The sequence below is a fragment of the Lissotriton helveticus genome, chromosome 11 (genome assembly GCF_964261635.1).
Source record: "Lissotriton helveticus chromosome 11, aLisHel1.1, whole genome shotgun sequence".
NCBI classification, from domain to species: domain Eukaryota; kingdom Metazoa; phylum Chordata; class Amphibia; order Caudata; family Salamandridae; genus Lissotriton; species Lissotriton helveticus.
The window spans coordinates 1,095,613,365-1,095,628,580 of record NC_136072.1 but is presented as its reverse complement, the minus strand read 5'-3'; the positions used below and the strand labels follow the sequence as shown (position 1 = coordinate 1,095,628,580).

Below are 15,216 nucleotides of genomic sequence, written 5' to 3'. Positions count from 1 at the left end.
ATTTACTGGAGGGAAAGGGAGAGGTTCTCACCATTCTCCCAGGGTGGGATCATTCTTGAGCTGATGGTACATCCATAATGCTTTAAGCAAAACCCAGTATCTCCTGTCCCCTTGTGCCTGCCTTCAACAGGTTCAGAGTTGGGTGCAGTTTAGTTGCTTGGACATCAATGGACGTCAGAGAGCATCTTCTTTCTGGAAGAAAGGAGACCTCTTCTCTTGCTGATATCCTCCCCCTCTGCAATTTTTACCAAAATATCGTAATTTCAAACAAAAATAAAAGTCCTAAGGCTCAATTTACAACACCTTCCATGTGAAAGTCAGACATCTACTCCTGTAGGATTACTCATACATTTCTGTAACACAAATAGATTTTATGGCAAGTCACAGAGGAATGAACTTTTTCCTGAAAACAGGAGCATTGTACAACCATCACATGTGCATATCCAGGGGCATAGCTTCGTCAGTAAGACGGGGGGTGTGAGCTTCGGATTTTCCGACAATCACGCTGGCATATCATGTTAATCATTATATGAGGGTGTAAATGGAAGAATGACTACATGGTGTAACGGTTGTAACCACTGTAACTCTTCGGCAAATGTATAATAATATTACGCTGCAAAACAAATGTTAATCAATATATGAGAAGCAGCGCATGAGGGGGCTGAAGGGCCAGTGCAAAGGGAAAGGAGTCTAAATTGTGAGGGGGTACTTATAACACAGTATTTTGTAAAATAACCATGTTTTAAGACCTTCAAAACAGAGGCGAGTGTGTTTGTATGTGTGTGTCTGATTTTGTCTGAGTATTTAAAAATCCCAGGTGAAATCCTACAGACACCTTACCATACTTGACTGTGCCCAACTGTTTATTAAATAATACATTTATTGGGGGCTCTAACACCGCCCCACCCCTAAAGCTACACCCCTGTGCATATATGCAACATTTTCAGCTTAATTAGGTTATTACATGCCTTTTTAGGTCCGGCTGGATGTACGTTGTTACAACGCAGGTTGTAACAACGCATACCTTTACCATGCGGCCGCTGCAATGCAAGTCGTTACCACGACTTGCGTTGGAGGGCGCGGATTTAGGATTTTTAGAATTTTATATTCCAACACCAGTCCCCGTAACAGTAGGGAAGGTGTTGGAATATAAATTTATAAAATTCCTTATCCCACAGCGCCCTCCAGCGCAAGTCGTGGTAACGACTTGCGTTGTAACGGCCGCGTGGTAAAGGTACCGCGTGGTAAAAACTTCGTGGTAAAGGTTGTTTACCGGTCCGGCTACATACATCAGTAACTGTCTAGATTACCCAATTCAATCAGTTCTTTTAAAAAAAGTACAATAAGAAGTAAAGAGAGAGAGAGGGAGGGCTTTGGATTTTGTGATTTTTCTATGGTTTGCTATTGCTTGGATGAGGCGTCTATCAAGGTCCTGGCATTTTGTGGATGGTTACATTGTCCCATTTATGTCCCCATTAGGTTTTCATGCTGGAACATCAAATAGTAATTGTGTTAACACTAGAACCAGTGAGTACCATTTGATGCATTTAACTTTGTAAATATGCTAATATTTTAATTGCTCGTTAATGGATTTTTCCTTAGGAAGTGTTTGCTATTTTTGATGCCTTACATGTCAGAAACACACAGTGCTAGTCACTATTCAGCCTTACACATTGATTTTCTGTGTGTTCATGGTCACACATTTGTTGGATTTGCAGTTTTTCGGTCGCAAAATTTAAAAAAAAGGAACGCATAGGCTTATTTGCGATGCAACAAATATACTGGCCCTTTTAACAAAAGTATCTACTATGCAATATTTTGCTATGTATGTCTTTTAAAGCCACCACTGACAACACAATCTTCGTGCTCCTTTTCATAATACTCTTCCTTAAGGGTTCACCTTTACTAATGTAGGCTATTCTGCAAAGAGGCCCCATCTCAGCTCCCATATATAATATAGTAGCCCAGGATGTTGCTTCATTATGACATTTTCTTTCTAGGACAGCTGAAGCAATGTATGCTATCACCCAACACTTCCCTAACAAACTGCCAGACTTTTTACTAGAGGTAATCTTGTTTAACTCCCTCTGGTATCTATATGCACAGCTGCTGAATAGCAGTCATGATTGCCAACACAGAGGTGATGCTCAAAAGTAGGTCTAATTCCTGTAACATTTCATCTTTAAAATAATAAATCCGAGAAATGTAAGGCTTTCCACCTGTACAAATCCAGTAGAAATGGAACAGTGGGAGTCTTTTGCGGGCTAAATGGCAAGAGTCAGGCATTCCTTGCCTCTAGACATTCACCAGGTCACCTACTAGCCATCCTTCAGACAAGTAATTATAGTTTTTGATTGAGACTAGTGGATTCATATCTTCACTAAGAAGCAAATGAAGTGCTACAACCGGTTATAAAAGTCCACTCACTCATACATTCGTTCTTGATTGGCTGGTTCCTCTTTTTAATTCTGTTTGAGACTGAATTGCTTTATGTAGCCATGTAACAGAGTTAATGCTTAATTCTTTTAAAATATCCTCTATCTGGAAGACACCTAGGACTTATTTTCAGTACAGTTGGCTGCCCTCCAGCCCAGAGGTTCTGATCCGCACCCTTGAGCCTTAGGGCCAGCCACCATATTAAAAGACCATGGCCATGTCAGCGGGGATCATTCCGCTGAAAGTGCTTCTGACCACGCAGGGAATGCGTTTGCGGCAACACTGAACCGCCTGTTGCCCCTTATGCCTTGGCAGTTGATAGGCATTATTTTCGTTTACAGCAACAAATACCTGAGACGAGTTTATTTGTACATTGCAAAAAAATCCATGACTGTGACGCTCAGGAGGTTTTATCTCAGTGTGTGGGGGACATTGATGATTTGTCCATGTCCATGGTCTGCTGCACCTGGCAGAGAGGAAGATCTTGTGGCAGATGGGCTACCACCAAGAGGTTAGCAGCAGTTCTTCCACCACCGTTAAACAAGCAGGGGAACTATGGGTATTGTAGGGCGGACATATTGTTTGGGGTCAAATACGATATGTTTTCATGTTTATTTTGTCCTGTGGGTAAGTAGGCCCAGCCCTGTGCAGCACAAACCCTTTGACAAAGTATTGTCTGGAGTTAAGGTAAAATTTGTATCCAGATTTTTATGGTTCATTATTGCAAAGCCTTTATTATTAGGGTGAGCACTGTACGCAAAGGCTGTGAGCTCCGCCCTCACTACTGACCGTGGCTCCGGTATGAAAATGTGCCCACATGCTCGTAGAGAACATTATTAGGCTACCTATAATGCTCTCAGAATGCTTTCTAATTAGAAGCAAACACAAGCAGAAGCTTAAAAGCAACATTGATGATTATTTCCTTTTAAAATAAATAACAAAATAGCAACTAGAAGAAAAAGATTTTGCTAAACTGACATTTTAGGTACCATTTCTCTCAGGCATCATTTAGTAAATCATGTTTGATACATGCTAGTATTTCCCAAAAATATTAAGAATGGAAAATCAGTGTAAAACCAGTTTCGTCAAGATCGGGGGAAACATCAAAATGAACATGCATTGGCAAAGACAATAGGTCTGGCAGTGGTTGCGTATTTTGTTTTTGTCAATGCTTGTTTTGTTCTGACATGGTTTTTGTAAAACAATGTTGTTGCTGGAGTAACTGTACCCTCACCAATGTAGCAAAAACATTGGCTAAAAGCAAACTAACTTTTTTTGGTCATAAAAAGCACACAGTGCCATAGTAGTCCCTGGCACTGAAGGAAACTACTTTTTGAGCGTTTGCAAGTGGACTTTCCGTTTTCTGCCCTATCAAAAGTAAATTTCAAACTTTATCCAGTGTGGGGAGAGATTGGAGAAGAGCTGGTAAACCCCCTTAAACATGCCAATTTCTAAGTGTGCACAGACACAAAGGATTTGAGCATATTAAGCGACAACTACAATCCTCAGAACCCCTGTGTGGGTGGGAAGTATCACTACACTTACAAATTATATATCTGGACATCATAGCCTTGAGAAAGTCGCGGGATCACACCCTGTTGCGACGAAACGCGTTGGCTGTTGCTGAAAAGATCTGAATAAAGCGTGACAAGGAAAATCAAATAGAAATACTGTCTAATGTGTCATCAAATTAATGTATATGTTTATTACTAACAGGGAAACCTTGTTTTACTTAAAACGTGTGCTTGGGAGTAGAAATTGTGTTTCAAGAGTTGTTCTCTTGCCTCGTGGAGTTAAGTGGTTCTCCACACCTTAGAGCACTGTTAATCTAATTTTGAACCAACATTGATTTAGTGCAAATCCAACCTTAAGGCGACAAAATCCCTATACGCACAACCACGCCGTCAGTATATTGACAGACACAAAGGGGTTTTTATACTCTGGAACTACCACTTCTCTCTACTTCCACCCCCCCCCCGATTTGCAGGAAGGTGGCAAAATAAGGGTATTTCTAGAATCCACACCTGTTATAATATGAATCCTGGCATAATCAGAAAATTCCTCCATTTTTTGTCACCTCACTGCACGGCACCAAACGTAGAAGTGGAGTTTTTGCAGGACAGGTAGATTTATCAAGCATCCCATCCCATGGACAAGTAGATCTTTTATATAACTCCTCACCCCTGATATATGTGGTTGAATTGGGTTATTCTGTCACTTGCAGCCTCCGTCAGAGCCTGCTATGTTCAAATGTTGATCTGTGCAAGTACCTGAAGGGTGAGCTAAGGGGAACATAAGACTGTGACCAAGTCTGGGGAGCTTAGGTGTATTAAGCAGTGCCTTTGCCTCCCAGCATCATGCCAGTGAAACCCTAACCTGCTGGTTGCTTTGTGCACTTACAGAGAAGGCAGAGCTGCACTTCCAGTAATGCATGCAATGATTTCCTGTAGCACAAAGTAGAGGGTACAGTATTTCCCTGTAGAACAAGCTGCAACCAGCACATCCCTACTTTGTTCCATTAAAGTCTGTGTGTTTATATAGTGCAGACCTAGCTCTAGAGTTAGCCAGAAAGCAAGATCTGTGTCCCTGCAGCAGTGCAGAATTCTGCACTGTCCTGTGGCACAAAGAGGAGAGACCTGCTTTCCCCTGTGGTACAGATAGCATGCTGCATTTCAGTGTATGCTCTGGTGGCCCCTCGGAGGGTAGCACTTCAGCACATGTTGCACTTCAAGGCAGGGCCCATGTCAGCGTTCCATCTCATTCATGCAACCTCGAGTCGAAGTATGGGCGGAGGAAGAGGGCTGCCAGAAAGCTGTTCTCACTGCCTCTTCAGACCCACTCAGCTGCTGCTGCCCGCATTGTTCTGGTAAATATCTTTTGACCACACCCATTTGTTAATCTGGAGGAGTGTAAATGTTAGCCCATTATCAGGGAAATGGATGGTCGTATCTGCATTTAAAGCTGCCTCTGGCCTCATGCCACTGGGCTGTTTAGCCAGTAATTGCCTACAGGGAAAAAAGGCAGAAAGTCCAGAACAAAAATGTGTTTTGCATTTCAGGTGGCTGACAGCTGGCACTAGGACATATAATCAGGGCCACTGGAATTAAGGATTTCTGCAGCTGCAACATTTTCCGTATAATCTCATGGATTTTCTCATTTGCCACATAACGCACCATCTGCTGTATAATGTGAAGATTTCACCCAAAAAAATCTTGTTTCTAGCGGAAATGGTTCAGAAGTTGTTACAGAAAAGTACTGCATATAGTTATGAGGAGTACCAAATGTAATGCTCGGTTTGATCAGTCACCTTTCATTTGCTGATTGCTGTATTCAGTCAAAATAAATGAAATTACATTGTGACAGATTGTACCGCATTACTCCACATAATTTGCCTTTCGTAGCTGCATAGTTTTTTCAACCCTGTTGCATCATTTGGTCCTCCGCTGCCGCATAATTCCAGTGGGCCTGTATATAATGCCACCTCAGTCAGCAGCATGTTGCATTACAGTTTTGCTTTTGCCATTATGGGCTCAAAACCCCAGCGTGCATAGTGCTGTTGGTTACAGCGACGCTATGCATGACATTAAGGCACTTCTTGGAACATTTTACATTTATACAAAGTCATCTAGTCTATTTCAAATAACTGCCTGACTCACACATAAAACAAAAAGTAAACTCTGTTCACATATTTTGTGAGAGCTCACTCTTTCTCATCATGCATTAAAACAAGCATTGTCTATGCAAATCGTTTTGTCTTTTGTGTAGTGTAAAGTTTTGAACCGAGCTTCACATTACAACAAATGTACAACTTATGCAGCAGCAGCACAACCTTCGCTACCACAAAGAACAAGTAAGGACCAGGTGGGTCGAGCAGGATGAACATCACATGGTTCTGTCACACACACATAACTGGTACAGGTAGCTAACACACTAAAGAGGGAGGTTCTCCATGAACTGACATAAACTTACAAGAAGCACAATCCTGGCAGTAGCGTAGCCAGTTTGTTGTGGGCCCAAGTGCAAGGAAGTAAATGGACCCCTGACTGATGCTTGATTTATAAAATACATTTGGCGCCTTCCTCAGGTCTAAAGGTTTTGGTATGTCACATCAAATAGTGTGCAACAGTCCCTGATTCATATGGCACTCAATATATCCTCTTTGTTTTCTTAGGTCTCGCCTGGCATTAGCAGCACGCATGCGCTGCTGCTCCGCCATGCGAGGGCTTCTTGGAATCGATCCGATTCCAGAAGTCATGTCTGAGCTCCGCCCGTACTTTTCATTGGTGTGCGTCTTTTGGCATCATTGAATATGCTGAACAGAGTGTAATGATTGTACCGGAGGCTTTGTAGTCCCTCTTGGTTGCCACCCTGCCCACTTTTGGCCCTGCACTCCGGGACTGGATCTTTTACTGGCGGCAGAACACGGTGGGGTTTATCATGATTGTTGCCACTTTTTTTAATCTTTGTTTGCATGTGGGCTGTGCGTTTACTCGTGGGTGACATTTAATAATGTGGTTTACCAGTTATCTTACATTGGAGAGCTTTATATGAGACCCAGTTACATTACACAAGGACAGATTCGATTTTGGTAGGCACGGGGTACATAAATAGTTGTGCCGCGCTGTTGGTGTAGTTTGGCACAGTACCCATACCTTTACTATGAACGTCACATGGTTCTTTACCAATTGGAGCAATCCGCCTGAAAGCGGCACAAAAGCACCAGTAAACACAGTTCGTATATACAGCGTGACATACATCCAGGAAACAAAAGCTCTCACAGCGGTCATACGGGCCCATGGGCAGCCATACAATCGGCGCTCAGTGATACCAGCAACATAACAATCCATAATGAATCGCGCGCGGCCTCTGATGGTTAGTGTGGATGCCAATACCGCACTTATAAACTGAACCATTTTAACAAATCTATAACCCTATTATTTCGCCCCACAATGTCCACCAGGTCCACCACCACCACCACGTCCACCACCACCACGTCCATCACCACATCCACCACCACGTCCACCACCACCACCACGTCCACCACCACCATGTCGACCACCACCACATCCACGGTGACTACCACCACCACGTCCACCACTCCATTCACCACCACCACCTTCACCACCACCACCACCACCTTCACCACCACCACCACCATGTTCACCACCACGTCCTCCACCACCACATCCACCACCACGTCCACCACCAGCACCACCACCACGTTCACCACCACCACCACGTTCACCACTACCACGTCCACCACCACCACGTCCACCTCCACCACGTCCACCACCACCACGAACACCACCACCACGTCCACCACCAGGTCCACAACCACCACCACATCCACCACCACATCCACCATGACCACGTCCACCACCACCACGTCCACCACCAGGTCCACCACCATGTCCACCACCACCACGTCCACCACCATATCCACCACCACCACGTCCACCACCACGTCCACCACCACCATGTCCACCACCATGTCCACCACGTCCACCACCACCACATCCACCACCACCACGTCCACCACCACCACGTCCACCACCACCATGATGTCCACCACCAACACGCCCACCACCACAACGTACACCACCACATCCACCACCACCACATCCACTACCATGTCCACCACCATGTCCACCACGTCCACCACCACCACATCCACCACCACGTCCACCACCACCACATCCACCACCACGTCCACCACCATGTCCACCACCACATCCGCCACAACCACGTCCACCAACACCACCACCACCACCATGTCCACCACCATGTCCACCACCATGTCCACCACCATGTCCACCACCATGTCCACCACCACGTCTACCACCATGTCCACCATGTCCACCACCACCACATTCACCACCACATTCACCACCACCATGTCCACCACCACCACGTCCACCACCACCACCACGTCCACCACCACTACGTCCACCACCACCACGTCCACCACCACCACCATGTCCACCACGTCCACCACCACCACATCCAAAACCACCAAGTCCACCACCACCACGTCCACCACCACCATGATGTCCACCACCAACACGCCCACCACCACACATACACCACCACCACGTCCACAACCATGTCCACCACCACTACCACCACATCCACCACCACGTCCACCACCACCACCACGTCCACCACCACCACGTCCACCACCACCATGTCCACAACCACCATGTCCACAACAACCATGTCCACCACAACTACCATGTCCACACCACCATGTCCACTCCCACCACGTCCACCACCACCACGTCCACCACCACCACCACCAATAACAGGTAAAGTGTCAATGGAGGGCAGGGGTAATAAGAGTGTCAACCCTGGCTGTACTAGGGACATTTAAGGGTGCATTGATTGCGAGAAGACGGGAATAGGGGCTAGAAGTATTACACCAGAACCAAAATACATTTTGAAGAGGTGCAATGTCACAGGGGCTCCTGTAAAAGCACTTGCAGCGTCTTTACCTCACAGTGGCACAACTGCACGAGCCACTCACTCAAAACGAGCATTGGCATAGCCAATAGGTCTCGCCTTTGGGACCTTATAAGTGTTTAGCCATGCAACACTTGATGTTGTTGCACCAAGGATGTTGTGCTGGATAACTAAACACTTATAAGGCCCCAAAGACGAGACCTATTGGCTATGCCAATGCTTGTCATATGATGGGGCAACAGCAGTGGAAACGGCCTGTCTTCATAGAACAGGAAGATCTAGGGCAGAAACTGTGTAAGCTTCCGGATACAGCTAAAGCAGCAGCAGCAGCACATGCTTTATCCATCACAAGACACATACGATTCAGGTAGGAGCAGCGCAAGGTTTGCTGCCTGGCAGAACATGCACAGCATAGGATTAGCAACGCAAGCTTCCCTCTCTCTCAGAAGGCAGCAAGTGCAACCTTCCATTCACCAGAGAACACGCTCAGCAGGGAAGACTAGTACAAGCTTTCTTCATGCACAGAACATGCACAGTTAAGGTGTCAGTGACGCATAGGTTGAAGACAGATATCTGGAGCGGGTGTTTAATTCACTGAGTGGAATATATAGTGTAAGAGTGAGTGAATATACGAGTTCTGACACCATTCTCACTTGAGTGATAAACAATGCCAGCATCCTTAAAGTAACACTGCTGTCACTGTGAGACCTGATGTCACTGCTGTACCTCCGGGTGTCATGTCCTGCAGTCTTGCTGCTGTCACTTTCTTTCGATCCAGCTGCTGTCACTCACTTGTACATTTGTCCAAGGCTGGGCCCGTGCCACATCAGTACAGAGACCTTCCCTACTCATGGAGTCAGCGATTTTCACGCTCTTCTTATACACTTGCCCGTTTCTCGCCATCTTGTATCCCAATGTATAAATACCTCTCACACGCTTACAATTCCCCCCACTCTCTCACCCCTCCATCTCTCACATACCCCCTCTCTTTCTTACCTGTCTCTACTACCTCTATCTGCACCACATAGGGCCAGCAGTTCCGGTGCTCGCTCACCAGGCACCTAGCGAGCTGAAACGTGGTGCTCCACCTGTACCAGCGCACTCTCACCAACTGCTCGGCGAGCTGAAACATGGTGCTGCACCTGTTCCAATATGCCCTCACCAGGGGCAGGGTGAGCTGAAACGTGGTGCTGCACCTGTTCCAATGCTCGCTCACCAGGCGCTGTGCAATCTGAAACCTGGTGCTGCACCTGTTCTAATGGTTGAGGTCCAGCAGTGACCGTAGGGCACACAGTTCATAGTTTTGAGTTACTATACAAGGCTGCAGCAGCATTTCCTTATATAAAGCAAAACATAGCTCTGAATTTTCTTCTCGCATACATTCCAACTGACCCAATTCAAGAGGAAAGCTCCCGATTTTTTTATTGCCAAAAATTGCTTTACGTTAGTTGTCTTCAGCCTAAAATCTCCTCTTCTTCAATGTAAGTCAATGGGGAAAATAAATTTCCCCGATTTTTGTTCAAAATCTGCCTCTTTTCAGGTTCAATGTTGGCATGTGTGCTTTAGCACAGACTGAGTGCATTATTTCTGTATCACAATGAAAAAGAGCTGTTTCCTGGTATACGTGCCCAGAGTCCCTTTTCCCTGAATCACGCAGAAGGAGGGAGTGTTTGTTTCTCGGTAGCACAGCTCGAACGTCACTTCCTGGTGTTTCGCAGAAATTGGGCCTCTATTTCCCTGTCTTCGTCGGCCTTATACTGCACTTCCCTGTACTACACTGAAAAGAACGAGAGTAGCTCTAGTGTTGCATGGTCACTGCGCACAGCACTGCTGTGCCCCAGTGCTGCAGTGGCCTCCAGTGCAGGCGCCCTCACACACTGCCCTTCCCCTTGGAGTGAGCAGTTCTCTTACAGGTCCAATGGAGTAAGGTGCTGTAATCTCCCCCGGACCCTATAACCCCCCCCCCCTCGCCCCATCTCCCAGGCATTATATTGTGGTAGGCAGGGCTTTAAATGGGATGAAAAACTGGGGGGTCTCTCAAAGGAGCGTAGCCAATGTAATTAACGGCGAGGCTTAAAAACAGGCACGCTAAAAATCTGTTCTTCGCATAGTGTGCCGCCCGACTTGTATTTTGCTGTTTCTGTCATTCCATCCAGATATATAACACAACAAGTAAAATCATACCTCCAACAAGTCAGGACTATTGCCTTTGTCAATGGTTATTAGTTGCATAAGATAAATAAGCGGACTACTAATGCAAGGAGAGCCGTGCTTGGGAGATTGATTCTTTTGCAACACACTAAATCTACGAAGTGGTTGTTAATAATATAGGAGTGGTTGGATACTGAGCAACGCTGTGTCCTGAAGATGATCTGATGGACCTGTATGACCTACTAAGGACCGAAACGTCGACTTTTTGACACCCATTTTGTATATATTTGTCAATAAATTCTGATATTTTGTTTTGTACTTATGTATAAAAAAACTACAAAAGAGTTCTGGAAAGAAAATTATATATGAACTGTGAATCAAGTGATGTTCACAAAAGGGTGGCACACTACTATGGAAGCTGTGAAATAGAGTTAGTAGTGACAGTGTTGCTAGGTAGTCGATTTTGATTTAAATTCAATTTATAAATACAACTTTTTTTAATACATCCCTGTTGTGATATATTTCTATGTCCATGTTTATGGCTTAATGAAAAATTGAATAATAAGTTGAATAAATCCTTAGGGTACATTTGTATAGATGCTAAGATAAATAAGCAGCAATTATGGCTCGTTGTATATAATATTGAAAAAGCTTCCACTTAAACCCCGTGTGACAACACAACACGGAGTTTTCAAAAAGAGAAGGGAAATCCAGAGAGAAAATGATTCTCTTTAAAGGATTTCCCTTCCACTACAACGCTCACCTGGCATGACATCATGCCATAACTTCTCCACTAGTGAGAAGTGAACAGTGCAGTCCAGAAAAAAACGGACTGCCTGTGCCAGGGCACGATACAAAGCCCGATAGAGACTCGTTTCAAGGTCCCCTCAAAAAAACTGCAGGTGCTCAGCACCGGTGAGACCCGGCACACTTAAAGCCCTGGTGGTGGGTAGTGGTCAGGGTGCTTAGTTCCATTGCACGCAGATGCCGTACAAGCCCTGCGTCCCTGAGGAGCCACCCCTACTCCAGACCACAGAAGTAACACGTCCCCACCCAACAGCGTCCTGCTTGGAAACCGAAACTGGAAAATCAGGAGCAAAGGAGGTGTCTCTCCTCCCAACAATTCTTCAGCAACAGCGTCCCTCCTCTCCAGGTTTACCCCGATCCGCCCTCTCTCCCCGTCTCTTCTCTGCATGACTACCTAAGTCCATCCTCTTTCACTCTCTCCTCACCCCTCTTCTGTATGCCTACCTCCACCACCATCTCTCTCTCCTCCTCCCTTCTCCCCATGCCTCCCTCCATCCACCCTGTCTCCCCAGGATGTATGACGGTACAACGCATGCTTTTACAACGCGTACCGTTACGACGCAGGTTTTACAACGCAAGTCGTTACAACGACTTGCGTTGGGGGGCGCTGGATAGTGAATAGTTTAATTTACTATTCCAACTCCAGTCCCCGTGGATAGTAGGGAAGGTGTTGGATAGTAAATTAAACTATTACCTATCCTAGAGCGCCCTCCAGCGAAAGTCGTTGTAATGACTTTCGTTGTTAAACCTGCGTCGAAAGGTACTTCGTTGTAAAAGTACGTTCCCCGTCTCCCCACCCCTCTTCTACATTCCTACCTCCACCACCCTTTCTCTCTCTCCCAATCTCTTCTCCACATGCCTCCCTCCATCAACCCTGTCTCCCCACCCCTCTTTTGCATTTCTACCTCCACCACCCTTTCTCTCTCTCTCCCCATCCCTCCTCCCCATGTCTACCTCCATCCAACCCTCTCTCCTCCTTCCTTCTCCCCATGCCTCCCTCCATCCGCCCTGTCTTCGTACCCCTCTTCTGGATGTCTATCTCCATCTGCCCTCTCTCCCCGTCCCTCCTCTGCATGACTACCTAAGTCTGTCTTCTTTCACTCTCCCCATCCCTCTTCCGCATTCCTACCTCCATCCACGCTCTCTCCTCATCCCTCTTCTGCCTGCCTACCTCCAGCCACCCACTCTCACTATGCCCGTCAATTCTACCTATGTCTACCTCCACCTACCCTCTTTCACTCTCCCATCCCTTCTCCCAATGCCTTCCTCCATCTGTCCTCTCTCCCATCCCTCTTCTGCATGACTACCTCCACCCTCCCTCTCTTACTCTCCCCATTCCTACCTTCATCCACCCTCTCTCCTCATCCCTTCTCCCTATGTCTACCTCCACCCACCCTCTTTTACTCTCCCTGTCCCTTCTACCTATGTCTACTTCCACCCACCCTCTTTCACTCTACCCGTCCCTTCTACCTATGTCTACCTCCACCCACCCTCTTTCCCTCTCCCCATCCCTTCTCCCAGTGCCTACCTCCATCTGTACTCTCTCCCATACATCTTCTGCATGACTAACTCCACCCTCCCTCTCTCACTCTCCCCATTCCTACCTTCACCCACCCTCTCTACTCATCCCTTCTCCCTGTGTCTACCCCCACCCACCCTCTTTCACTCTACCCGTCCCTTCTACCTATGTCTACCTCCACCCACCCTCTTTCCCTCTCCCCATCCCTTCTCCCAGTGCCTACCTCCATCTGTACTCTCTCCCATCCCTCTTCTGCATGACTAACTCCACCCTCCCTCTCTCACTCTCCCCATTCCTACCTTCACCCACCCTCTCTACTCATCCCTTCTCCCTATGTCTACCTCCGCCCACCCTCTTTTCACTCTACCCGTCCCTTCTACCTATGTCTACCTCCGCCCACCCTCTTTTCACTCTACCCGTCCCTTCTACCTATGTCTACCTCCACCCACCCTCTTTCACTCTACCCGTCCCTTCTACCTATGTCTACCTCCACCCACCCTCTTTCACTCTACCCGTCCCTTCTACCTATGTCTACCTCCACCCACCCTCTTTCCCTCTCCCCATCCCTTCTCCCAGTGCCTAGTTCCATCTGTACTCTCTCCCATCCCTCTTCTGCATGACCAACTCCACCCTCCCTCTCTCACTCTCCCCATTCCTACTTTCATCCACCCTCTCTCTTCATCCCTTCTCCCTATGTCCACCTCCAACCACCCTCTTTCACTCTACCCGTCCCTTCTACCTATGTCTACCTCCATCCACCCTCTTTCACTCTACCCGTCCCTTCTACCTATGTCTACCTCCACCCACCATCTTTCACTCTCCCATCCCTTCTCCCAGTGCCTACCTCCATCTGTACTCTCTCCCCATCCCTCTTCTCCATGACTACCTCCAGCCTCCCTCTCACTCTCCCCATTCCTACCTTCACCCACCCTCTCTACTCATCCCTTCTCCCTGTGTCTACCTCCACCCACCCTCTTTCACTCTCTCCCTCCCGCTTCTGCATTCCTCCCTCCATCCGTCCTCTCCCCATCCCTCTTCTGCATGTCTATCTCCATCTGTCCTCTCAGTCTCCCCATCCCTTCTCACTATGCCTACCTCCGCCACCCTCTCTCATTCTCCCCATCCCTTCTCACTATGCTTACCTCCATCTGCTCTCCCTCCCATCTGTCTTCTGCATGCCTACCTCCATCCGCCCTCTCGCACTCTCCTCATCCATTCTCCCTATGTCTATATCGTAGAACAGAGCTGGAATTGTCTTTGTGCATACATTCCAACGGACTCGATTCAGGCAGGAGACTCCTGATTTGTTTGTGCCCAAAACGGCTTCATTTTAGCTGTCTCCACCTTAAAATCTCCTCTGCTTCAATGTAAGTCAACGGGGAAAATAAATTCCCTCACCATCACTCTTCTACATGCCTGCCTCCCCCCACCTTCTCTCAATCTCCCTATCTCTTTATCCCCATGGCTACCTCCGTCCACCCTCTCATACTCTTGCCATCACTCTTCTGCATGCCTGCCTCCACCCACCCTCTCTCAATCTCCCTATCTCTTTATCCCCATGGCTACCTCCGTCCACCCTCTCCTACTCTTGCCATCCCTCTTCTGCATGCCTACCCTCATCCACCCTCTCTTACTCTTCCCATCCCTCTTCTGCATGCCTACCCTCATCCACCCTCTCTTACTCTTCCCATCCCTCTTCTGCATGCCTACCCTCATCCACCCTCTCTTACTCTCCTCACTCCTCTTCTGCATGCCTACGCTCATCCACCCTCTCTTACTCTTCCCATCCATCTTCTGCACGCCTACCCTCATCCACCCTCTCTTACTCGTCCCATTCCTCTTCT

The 15,216-nt window shown here is 47.1% G+C and overlaps 2 protein-coding genes across 3 annotated transcripts in view; one reads left to right on the top strand and one right to left on the bottom strand.

The window, feature by feature from the left end:
* RSPH14 (radial spoke head 14 homolog) overlaps window positions 1-15,216 on the top strand; it is a 551,562-nt gene that overhangs the window by 370,006 nt on the left and 166,340 nt on the right. The window contains exon 4 of one of the 2 annotated variants that reach the window (XM_078667752.1): window positions 1,480-1,527. The exons of the other annotated variant lie outside the window; for it this stretch is intronic. Within the exon in view, the coding sequence (XP_078523878.1) occupies window positions 1,480-1,527 (48 nt within the window). The remainder of the gene's footprint in view (window positions 1-1,479; window positions 1,528-15,216) is intronic. 2 annotated transcript variants of the gene reach the window in all.
* Window positions 1-15,216, bottom strand: part of GNAZ (G protein subunit alpha z) — a 303,422-nt gene that overhangs the window by 263,865 nt on the left and 24,341 nt on the right. The window lies entirely within an intron of this gene.